The following is an 11,490-nucleotide window of genomic DNA, read 5'->3' as shown; positions in this document are numbered from 1 at the left end:
TTCTCACACTTCTTATCAAATTGTCTGTTCTGGGCTATCTTGATTATTGTTGTTAGAGAGGACCGTTTTCAGTACAAGGTCCTCCCTTTCAGTTTGTCCGTTGCACCCAGGATGTTTACAAAATGCCTCTTGTTGCAGCATACCTAAGAAGGCAGAGCATGTATATTCAGTAGAACACCAGAGTTACGAACTGACCAGTCAACCACACACCTCATTTGGAACTGAAAGTGTGCAATCAGGCAGTAGCAAACATACACACAAAAAAGCAAAATACTGTATAGTACTGTGTTTAAACGTTAACTACTAAAAAAAGGGGAACGTTTAAAAAAAATAGGCAAGGTAAGGAAATTGTTTCTGTGCTTGTTTCATTTAAATTAAGATGGTTAAAAGTAGCATTTTTCTTCTGCATAGTAAAGTTTCAAAGCTGTATTAAGTTAGTCTTCAGTTGTAAACTTTTGAAAACAACCCTAACATTTTGTTCAGAGTTCTGACCATTTCAGAGTTACAAACAACCTCCATTCCTGAGGCGTTGTAACTCTGAGGTTCTACTGTATACCTGTATCTGGTTAATAACTGATTAATAAAAGTATCATCCAAGGAAGATATGTTACTACATGTATGTCAAATATGTTCACTTCTGTTAGTCTGGGATTACAGATTTGGGAAAAGTCATGTCTAAACCCTACTCAGATTCTTTATATTGGAGGCATATTGGATTCAACTGTGGAGAAAGCTTTTCTCCCAGAGAGGGGAGAGATCAAAATAAAAAGAGGTATACATCTCTTGAAGGGCAAAGGGGTCCAGGAGAGCTGGCTGTATTTTAAAGAATCCTTATTGTGGTTGCAGGAACAAACCATCCCGATGTGTAGAAAGAATAGTAAATATGGCAGGCGACCAGCTTGGCTAAACAGTGAAATCCTTGCTGATCTTAAACGCAAAAAAGAAACTTACAAGAAGTGGAAGATTGGACAAATGACCAGGGAGGAGTATAAAAATATTGCTCAGGCATGCAGGAGTGAAATCAGGGAGGCCAAATCACACTTGGAGTTGCAGCTAGCAAGAGATGTTAAGAGTAACAAGAAGGGTTTCTTCAGGTATGTTAGCAACAAGAAGAAAGTCAAGGAAAGTGTGGGCCCCTTACTGAATGAGGGAGGCAACCTAGTGACCGAGGATGTGGAAAAAGCTAATGTACTCAATGATTTTTTTGCCTCTGTCTTCACAAACAAGGTCAGCTCCCAGACTGCTGCGCTGGGCAGCACAATGTGGGGAGAAGGTGACCAGCCCTCTGTGGAGAAAGAAGTGGTTCGGGACTATTTAGAAAAACTGGACGTGCACAAGTCCATGGGGCCGGATGCGCTGCATCCGAGGGTGCTAAAGGAGTTGGCGGATGAGATTGCAGAGCCATTAGCCATTATTTTTGAAAACTGATGGCGATCGGGGGAGGTCCCGGATGACTGGAAAAAGGCTAATGTAGTGCCCATCTTTAAAAAAGGGAAGAAGGAGGATCCGGGGAACTACAGGCCAGTCAGCCTCACCTCAGTCCCTGGAAAAATCATGGAGCAGGTTCTCAAGGAATCAATTATGAAACACTTAGAGGAGAGGAAAGTGATCAGGAACAGTCAGCATGGATTCACCAAGGGGAAGTCGTGCCTGACTAACCTAATTGCCTTCTATGATGAGATAACTGGCTTTGTGGATGAGGGGAAAGCAGTGGATGTGTTATTCCTTGACTTTAGCAAAGCTTTTGATACGGTCTCCCACAGTATTCTTGCTGCCAAGTTAAAGAAGTATGGGCTGGATGAATGGACTGTAAGGTGGATAGAAAGCTGGCTAGATCGTCGGGCTCAACGGGTAGTGATCAATGGCTCCATGTCTAGTTGGCAGCCAGTTTCAAGCGGAGTGCTCCAAGGGTCGGTCCTGGGGCCGGTTTTGTTTAATATCTTTATTAATGATCTGGAGGATGGCGTGGACTGCACTCTCAGCAAGTTTGCAGATGACACTAAACTAGGAGGCGTGGTAGATACACTAGAGGGTAGGGATCGGATACAGAGGGACCTAGACAAATTAGAGGATTGGGCCAAAAGAAACCTGATGAGGTTCAACAAGGACAAGTGCAGAGTCCTGCACCTAGGACGGAAGAATCCTATGCACTGCTACAGACTAGGGACCGAGTGGCTAGGTAGCAGTTCTGCAGAAAAGGACCTAGGGGTTACAGTGGACGAGAAGCTGGATATGAGTCAACAGTGTGCTCTTGTTGCCAAGAAGGCTAACGGCATTTTGGGCTGTATAAGTAGGGGCATTGCCAGCAGATCGAGGGACGTGATCGTTCCCCTTTATTCGACATTGGTGGGGCCTCATCTGGAGTACTGTGTCCAGTTTTGGGCCCCACACTACAAGAAGGATGTGGAAAAATTGGAAAGAGTCCAGCGGAGGGCAACAAAAATGATTAGGGGTCTGGAGCGCATGACTTATGAGGAGAGACTGAGGGAACTGGGATTGTTTAGTCTCCAGAAGAGAAGACTGAGGGGGGATTTGATAGCAGCCTTCAACTACCTGAAGGGGGGTTCCAAAGAGGATGGAACTCGGCTGTTCTCAATGGTGGAAGATGACAGAACAAGGAGCAATGGTCTCAAGTTGCAGTGGGGGAGGTCTAGGTTGGATATTAGGAAACACTATTTCACTAGGAGGGTGGTGAAGCACTGGAATGCGTTACCTAGGGAGGTGGTGGAGTCTCCTTCCTTGGAGGTTTTTAAGGCCCGGCTTGACAAAGCCCTGGCTGGGATGATTTAGTTGGGAATTGGTCCTGCTTTGAGCAGGGGGTTGGACTAGATGACCTCCTGAGGTCCCTTCCAACCCTGATATTCTATGATTCTATGATCACTTCAAAAGTTTTTTTTCTCTTACTTAATTGGCCTCTCAGAGTTGGTAAGACAACTCCCACCTTTTCATGCTCTCTGTACGTGTATATATATCTCCACAATATATGTTCCATTCTATGCATCCAAAGAAGTGGGCTGTAGCCCACGAAAGCTTATGCTCAAATAAATTTGTTAGTCTCTAAGGTGCCACAAGTACTCCTGTTCTTTTTGCAAAAAGTCCAGGTGTGCTTCCTCTGCAGCACTCAAAACTTCTGCCAGCTCAGAGACCAAAAACTGAACCTGATTTTCCCCTAAGGCAGAACAGCACTACACAGCCTTTACTTTTAAAAACATTAACACTTTTACTGAATTTTGCATTGCTCAAAATGATTGGATTTACAATCAGAACAGGTACAGCACAGTCTCTGGCAATACAAGCTTACCCACATTGTCCCCATCAATGCACTTCCAGCATTCTATAGCAAGTCCACTTAGGGGGATCTAAAGGTGCATATCCACCCAAACATTAGCCTTAGCCTCAGTTCTGATAAAGCTTATCTTATGAAGAAATCTGGTCATCGGGAACTTAAAGACATCGAACTCATTTCATATAGGCCACCAGATGGTAATGACTTTGAGTAATAATCAACCTGAGACCTGGACCAGATTTGAATATGTGATCTAGATGTGAAAGGCTCTTTATCCTATCAACAGCCCTTTGGCAATCATCACTTTCCTTTCTTTTGGGGGGGAGGAGGGGGTAGGTGAGAGAAGGTATTTTTACTTACATTGTTATCCAATGTGTATCATAACTGCTCCCAAATTGCTGAAATGTACCAAATAACTTTGGAAGAAGACGAAGTGAAACTACTACAGATCTAAAGGGAGGAAAAAAGAAATAACTGGAATATGATTTTTGTAAATTAAAATCGCTGACAGTACTTAAAGTTATTGTCAGGGGTGCATGCTCTTCACTGACAAATTCACTTTAAATTGAAAGTATTGGGCATATTTGGGTGAAGTCCACCTTTGTATGTAACCCTCTCATGAACAAGATTTGGAGTTTGAATATTATAAATATTTATATATAAATAATACTTTATGCACAAGATTGTTCTCAAGTATAAAATAAAATAATATTCACTTTGTTCGTTCCAGAAGTCTGATATTTCAAAAGATTATGCCAAATACATGTTAATAAATATATCGGAGTTTCATGCTGAGAGGTAATACATTTTCTTTTGAAATTTTAGCAAAATAGGTCCAGTTTAAAGCACATGAAATGTATGTAAACAGAATTAGATCTGCCCCAAACTGCCAATATAGTAACAATAAGATATGTATATGTAGGCTATGGGTGCACACCTGAGGAGCAGGCAAAAAAACAAGGCTAATTGCTGAAATCTTCAACAACCCAAGAAGTGCCCCAATGGCCTAATGTTGCACACCGCGGGTTTGGTGTGCTGAATTATGTTTATATTTCATTTTTAAACAATTCTGAAACAACTGTTTCAAGTTTAAACAATTATAAGAGGTTTATATAATGTGTCTTATACTAAAAAAAACAGTTCCTAATAAAAATGGTAACAGAACGTAACAGGGAAAAGATTGCAGCCTACGGCTTGGTCACCTATTTCACCTGAATTAGTTTTTATTTATGCTGAGCTTCATACAATAGAATATAAATCAATAATGTGCTAGACTTAAATGCCTAGGATGTATTGCGCCACTGCAGATCCCTAGTTGGAGCAAGGAATGGCCCAAAGGATCTCCATTTACATATTGAAGCTAAAATAATTCTCCATTTAAGCATCTTATTTGATATCTCTGCAGTGGATCTGCTTGGAAAATTTAGCTCTAAAAATGAAATCACCAAACCTTAACTGGTTTGTTAAGGGCCCTAGATAGTCAGATCTATAGCTGTGTGTTTGTCATAGCCATGTCTGTCATGACAAACACTATGCACCATAAATCATGGTATTAGTAAATCAGTTAGCCCACTATGAACAAGATTCTGCTATGAAGTTTTATCAATTTGGTTCTGGATTAGCATATTGGAGATAAGACAGTTACCTTTTCCGTAACTAGTGTTCTTCGAGATGTGTTGCTCATGTCCATTCCACAATAGGTGTGCGTGCTCGCCACGTGCACCGGTGCCGGAAGTTTTTCCCCTAGCAGTACCCGTAGGGGAACGCCCCAACGACCCCTGGAGTAGCGCCACTATGGCGCGGTATAAGGGGCACTGCGTACTCCCCCCACCCTCAGTTCCTTCTTGACAGACAACTCCGACAGAGGGGAAGGAGGGCGGGATGTGGAATGGACATGAGCAACACATCTCCAAGAACACCAGTTACGGAAAAGGTAACTGTCTTTTCTTCTTTGAGTGATTGCTCATGTGCATTCCACAATAGGTAATTCCAAGCTATATCTGTTGAAGGTGGGTAAGAGTTCACAGACACCCGGGACGGAGTACAGCCCAGCCAAACCCAGCGTCCTCCCTGGTTTGGGAGACGATCGCATAATACGAGGTGACATGTGAACCGAAGACCATGTGGCAGCGCTACAAATGTTCTGGATGAGAACGTAGGCCAAAAATGCAGCCGATGAGGCTTTCGCCCTAATCGAGTGCGCCATCACAATCGGCGGCAGGGGGACTCCTGCCAGGTCATAACAGATACGAATACACGAGGTGATCCAGTTGGAGAACAGCTGAGTGGAAATCGGACGAACACATGAGAGGCGATGAACAGCTGCGAGGACTTCCTGAACGACTTTGTACGTTCTAGATAAAAAGCCAGAGCCCGTCTCACATCCAGCATGTGGAGGTGGCACTCCTCACTGGATGCATGGGACTTGGGACAGAGCACCAGCAGGAAAATGTCCTGACCCATACAGTAGGCGGAGACCACCTTGGGGAGGAACGAAGGATATGGTTGGAGCTGGACTTTATCCTTATGGAATACCGTGTATGGGGGTACAGAGGTCAGAACCTGGAGCTCCGAGACCCATCTAGCGGATGTGATCGCCACCAGGAAGGCTACCTTCAATGAAAGGTGCGACCAGGAGCATGTAACTAGCAGTTCAAATGGGGAATCTGTCAACCTGGTCAGCACCAAGTTCAGGTCCCACTGCGGGACTGGGGGCCTATCATACAGGAAGAGACAATCCAAACCCTTAAGGAATCTGCCAGTCATGGCATAGGAGAACACCGTATGGCCCTGCACCGGCGGGTGGAAGGCCGAAAGGGCTGCCCACTGGGAAAACCAAAACCACTTTGCTAGGTAGGCCCGACATGTGGCGGGCCGTCTGCTTTCCAGGAGGACATGTCAAACCCCTTCCGAGCAAGTCCTCTCCTCCCTGCCTAAACATTGAGCAGCCACAACGTGAGGTGGAATGCCGCTAGGTTGGGGTGGAGGAGGCAGCCCTGGTCCTGGGATAGCAGGTCCAGGCGGGATGGCAACGGCCCCAGCGGGGCGACTGCCAGGCTTGTGACAGTCCCGTGCCAATGTTGCCTGGGCCCGGGCCCTGTCTGTTTTTATTTTTTCCAAGACCTTGCCAATCAGCGGGATTGGGGGAAAGGCATAAAGAAGCTGGCCCGACCAGGACAGGAGGAAGGCACTGGAGATGGCACCCACTCCCAACCCCTCCCCCCCTCCCCCCGGAGCAGAAGTGGGGACATCGGTGGTTCTGCTGTGTAGTAAACAGGTCCACCTGGGGAGTGCCCCACATTTGGAAAATCCTGTGCACCATCTCGGGGTGTAGTGACCACTCGTGCTGAGAGGAGAAGTCTTGGCTCAGGCAATCCGCCAAAGAGTTCCGTGCGCCCGATAATTGGTGGGCTTGCAGGCAAATATCGTGGGCTATACAGAAGTCCCACAGCCTGAGGGCTTCCTGGCAGAGGAGTGGGCCCCGCCCTGCCTGTTGATGTAGAACATCGAGGCCGTGTTGTCTGTGAGAACCCTGACCACTCCGCCCTCCAGGTGTGAGCAGAAGGCCACGCATGCCAGACGGACCGCCATGAGCTCCTTGACGTTTATATGCAGGGCAAGGTCCTGCGCGGACCACAGACCTTGGGTCTGAACGTTCCCCACATGGGCTCCCCACCCCAGGTCCAATGCACCGGACACCAGCTCCATGGACGGGGGCCGGCCCCTGAATGGGACCCCATGGAGCATGTTCCCCAGGGAGGACCACCATCGCAGAGAGGCAATCACCAGTTTGGGCACAGTGAGGACTTTGTCCATCCTGTCTCTGGACTGGGAGAACACCGAGGCCAACCAGAGCTGGAGGGGCCACATCCTGAGTCTGGCGTGGCAAACCCCTTATGTGCACGCCAACCTATGACCCAGGAGCTGGAGGCACGCCCTGGCTGTGGTCACGGGGAATCTTGTGACTGTGCTGATAAGCTCCCTTAGGGTCTAGAATCTGTCCTGTGGGAGGGAGGCCCTGGCCAACATCACGTCCAGAACTGCCCCAATAAACTCTATGCACTGCACCCGGACTAACGTGGACTTGGGTGTCGCTTACCAACAGGCCCAGACTGGTGCACGTGGACAGGAGTGCCACGTGATCTCGTACCGGTGACCTGGAGCTGGCCTTGACTAACCAGTCATCGAGATAGGGGAAGATCTGGACCCCCTGACGTCTGAGGTAGGCCGCTACCACAGACATACACATGGGAGCAGTGGACAGGCCAAGCGGAAGGACCGTAAATTGGTAGTGTTCCCACCCAACCATGAAATGGAGGAAACGTCTGTGTCCCTCGAATATATGAATGTGGAAGTACGCGTCCTGCAGATCGAGGGTGGCATACCAGTTCCTGGGATCCAGGGAGGGGATGATGGAGGCCAGAGAGACCATGTGAAACTTGAGCTTTACCATGTACTGGTTCAGGCCTCGCAGGTCCAGGATGGGCCTGAGCCCCCTTTGGCCTTCGGGATAAGGAAGTAGCGGGTGTAGAACCCCTTGCGTCTGAACTCCGCTGGTACCACCTCCACCGCTCCTAGGCCAAGGAGCTGCCTCACCTCCTGCTCAAGCAGGGTCTCATGAGAGGGGTCCCTGAGGAGGGACAGGGATGGAGGGTGGGTGGGTGGGGTAGAGGTAAACTGGAGAATGTAGCCCTGGGAGACGATGTTGAGGACCCATCGGTCCGAGGTCAGCCATGATCACTCCGGGAGAAAAGCACACAATCGGTTGGAGAAGGGAAGCTTTATTGTGGATGGATCCCTGCTATGCCCCGGGCGTCCCGTCAAAACTGATGCTTTCCCGCCTGTTTACCCTTGGAGGGCCCAGGTTGGGGCGCAGACCAGGATTGCCTCTACGGGTGTTTTTTATAGTCCCTTGACTTTTCATAAGGGGGCTCATATTTAGAGTGGGTGGCCTGGGTGGGAGCCTGCTGTGGTTTAAACTTGGTCCTGGCGGGGGCTGGGACATAGAGGCCAAGGGTCTTTAGTGTTATGCGGGAATCTTTCAGGCCGGGAAATTTCATGTTTGGCTGTTCTACAAACAGGGCCTTGCCATCCAACAGAAGGTCGTGTAAGGAGTTCTGCGCCTCGCTGGACAACCCAGACAGCAGGAGCCATGACGCCCTTCTCATGGCTATTATAAAGCCATTTCAAATCATTTTTATTACAAAATAAAAGTTATTTTGCACAAAATAATGTGAGCCTGAACTTCATAATTTCTCCCAGGACAAGCAACCAGCCTTAGTCACCCTTATGAAAAATCCAGTTTCAGAAACTAAGTTAGATCAGGGTTTTGACCCAATTGTAATGAGATATGCTCCAAAAAGTGCTTAATGTTTCTTCTGAGTTACAGGCATGCAGGTTCTCTCATAAAACTATGAAGAGGACTGAAGTCTAAAAAGAGTTGTTGGCTCTGCGAACGTCTAAATCTCTTCTATGTTAGCCATAGTTAAATGCACCAAAGGTTTATTAAGATAACTCTGCAGTCAGCAAACTTGTCTTGCCACAGGAAAAACAGGCTGTGTGCTTCTCATCTTCTTCTGGTTTGCTTAAGTGGGTCTAGGTCTTCTCAGTGTGTGTGTATAACTCCCATGAAAGTTAACCAAATTTACAAATTTTCTTAAGCATATAAGAATGTAACTAAATTAGTACACATATATAAATTTAAGGAAGATGTACAAGAAAGAGAAAGTTACTTACTGTAACTGGAGGTTCTTCGAGATATGTGGTCCCTATCTGGATTCCAAACACAGGTGTGCATGCGCGCCATGCACCAGAGCCAGAATTGTCATGTGTCATGCTTCGTGCACAGTGGTGTGGCCGAGGCTTTAAGAGGCTGTGCGGGTCGACCCTGCTCCAGTTCCCTCTTACCCAGCAACAGAGGAGCCCGGTGCAGAGGAGAAGGAGGGCGGGATTGGAATCCAGATAGGGACCACACTTCTTGAAGAACCTCCAGTTACAGCAAAGTAGCCTTTACTTCAAGTGCTGGTCACTATGTGGATTCCAAACGCAGGAGAGTACTGAGCCATGGTGAGGAAAGAGGGGGGTGCGAGGACTATCGAGAAGACCAAGTCTGTATGACAGTGTGACCGACTGCAGCATCCATCATTGTGGAGGGAGCAACAGCGTAATGAGTAGAAAAAGTGTGGACTGAGGACCAAGTGGCAGCTTGACATATGTCTTGCCATAGAACAACCGCGAGGAAGGCTGACGTGGCAGCGTCTGCCCATGTGGAGTGGGACATGATTCCTAGCTGGAGCAGAGTGCCCGAAAGCTCATTACTGGTCTCGATGCAGTGGCAGATCCACTTGGAGAGACGTTGCAAGGAGAGGGCGGAGCCGTGGCGACGCTCTGCAATGGCAACAGAGATCCGAGGGCGATGGGCGGAAGGCACGGGTGCGATGGAGATAAAAGGTTAGCGCCCGACGGACATCGAGGGAGTGGAAGGTGTGGTCCATGGACGAGGTGACTGGGAGGCGTATACTTTGGTTGAGCTGGAAAGAGGAAGCCACCTTGGGCAGAAACTTGGGGTGTAGACATAAGGAGACTTTGTCCTTACGGAAGATGGTGAATGGGGGGTCCATCATCATGGCTGCCAGTTCACTGATATAGCATGCAGAAGTGATTGCCACCAAGAAGATGACCTTCATGGAGTGCTGGGTGAGAGAGCAGGTGGTGAGGACTTTGAAATGGGGTTTCCTGAGGGTCAAGAGGACCAAATTGAGATCCCAAGGCGGGGCGGGCTTTTATACAGGGGAAAAACATTGAGGAGGCCCCAAAGGAAGCAGGAGGTCGTTGGATGAGTAAAGATGGAGAAGCCATCCACGGGTGGGAGGAAGGCACTGAGTGCAGCTAGATGAACATGGACAGAGGAGTGCACTAGGCACAATTGGCGGAGATGGAGGAGGTAGTCCAGGAGAGTAGAAATGGAGACCAAGTCTGTTGAGATGTGGCGGTGGCATGCCCAGGCAGTGAAGCAACACCACTTAGCAATGTAACAAGTACAAGTGGTTTGGCGCCTGCTGTTAGTGAGAATGTTGCAGACGGGCACAGAGTAGACCTGGTCTACATACGATCCCCAACCAAATACCAGGCCGTAAGGTGAGGAGGGCATGGACTGGGGTTTGCAGTTGTTTGAGGACTTGTGTCAGGAGATTTGGGATTGCGGGGTGAGCAGAGAGGCGGAGAAGGTTGGTGTACCACTACTGGCGAGGTCAGGAGGGAGCTACAAGGATTACCATTGCCCAGTCCCAGTGTATCTTGATTCAGACCTGGGAGAGAATAGGAACCAGCGAAAAGGCGTAGAGAAGATCCGAAGTCCAGGGAATGAGAAGGGCATCACCCTGAGAGCCCAGGCCCACACTCCCTCGGGAGTAGAACAGCGGAACCTTGCGGTTTATTTGTGTTGCGAGGAGATCCTAGCACAGAGTGCCCCACTGACAAAAGAGGGAATAGAGACTAGGGTCATGGACCTCCCACTCGTGCTTTGCATGAAAGGATCGGCTCAGAATTGCTGGTGCCCGGAAGATGCACTGCATGTCAGGGTGATCTCGTGTCGGAGGCACCAATTCCAAAGACCGTTAACTTCCATACAAAGAGCAGTGGACTTGGCACCACCCTGCCTGTTGATGTATATGACTGCTGTCATGTTGTCTGACAGTATTTGAACGTGGCGGGAGCAGAAGGAGGGTAGAAAGGTTTGACAGACAAGGCGGACTGCTCGGAGCTCTAGGATGTTGATGTGCATCTGTGCTTCTCGTGGTGACCAAAGGCCCAGTGCTGTGCAGTCACCAAGATGGGCGGCCCAGCCCACCAATGTAGCATCTGTGGTAACGGTGGTGGGAGGTGTGGGGGGTGTAAACGGTACACCTGCTAGGACTGTGGATGGGCTGCACCACCAGGGGAGGGAAGCTAACACAGAAAGGGGAAGGACGAGCAATTTGTTTAGTCAGTCTGACTGTGGATCGTAGACAGTGTGGAGCCAGTGTTGAAGGCAATGCATATGGAGGCAGGCATATGGTGTAATAGTAGTGCAAGCCGCCATGTGGCCCAGAAGGGAGAGTCACTGATGGAGGTGTATGTGTGGACAGCTTCAGAGCATCACAATAAGGGAAACGAGGGCGGCGAAGCAGTCCTTGGGGAGAAAGGCACGGGTCACAACACAGTCT

The 11,490-nt window shown here is 48.5% G+C and overlaps 1 protein-coding gene across 1 annotated transcript in view; it reads right to left on the bottom strand.

The window, feature by feature from the left end:
- USP34 (ubiquitin specific peptidase 34) overlaps positions 1-11,490 on the bottom strand; it is a 257,649-nt gene that overhangs the window by 151,364 nt on the left and 94,795 nt on the right. The window contains exon 19 of the mRNA XM_029911897.1: positions 3,647-3,736. Within this exon, the coding sequence (XP_029767757.1) occupies positions 3,647-3,736 (90 nt within the window). The remainder of the gene's footprint in view (positions 1-3,646; positions 3,737-11,490) is intronic.

The sequence above is a fragment of the Terrapene carolina genome, unplaced genomic scaffold (genome assembly GCF_002925995.2).
Source record: "Terrapene carolina triunguis isolate 2854851 unplaced genomic scaffold, T_m_triunguis-2.0 Scaffold132, whole genome shotgun sequence".
Lineage (NCBI taxonomy): Eukaryota > Metazoa > Chordata > Testudines > Emydidae > Terrapene > Terrapene triunguis.
This window is presented reverse-complemented; position numbering and strand designations above follow the sequence as displayed.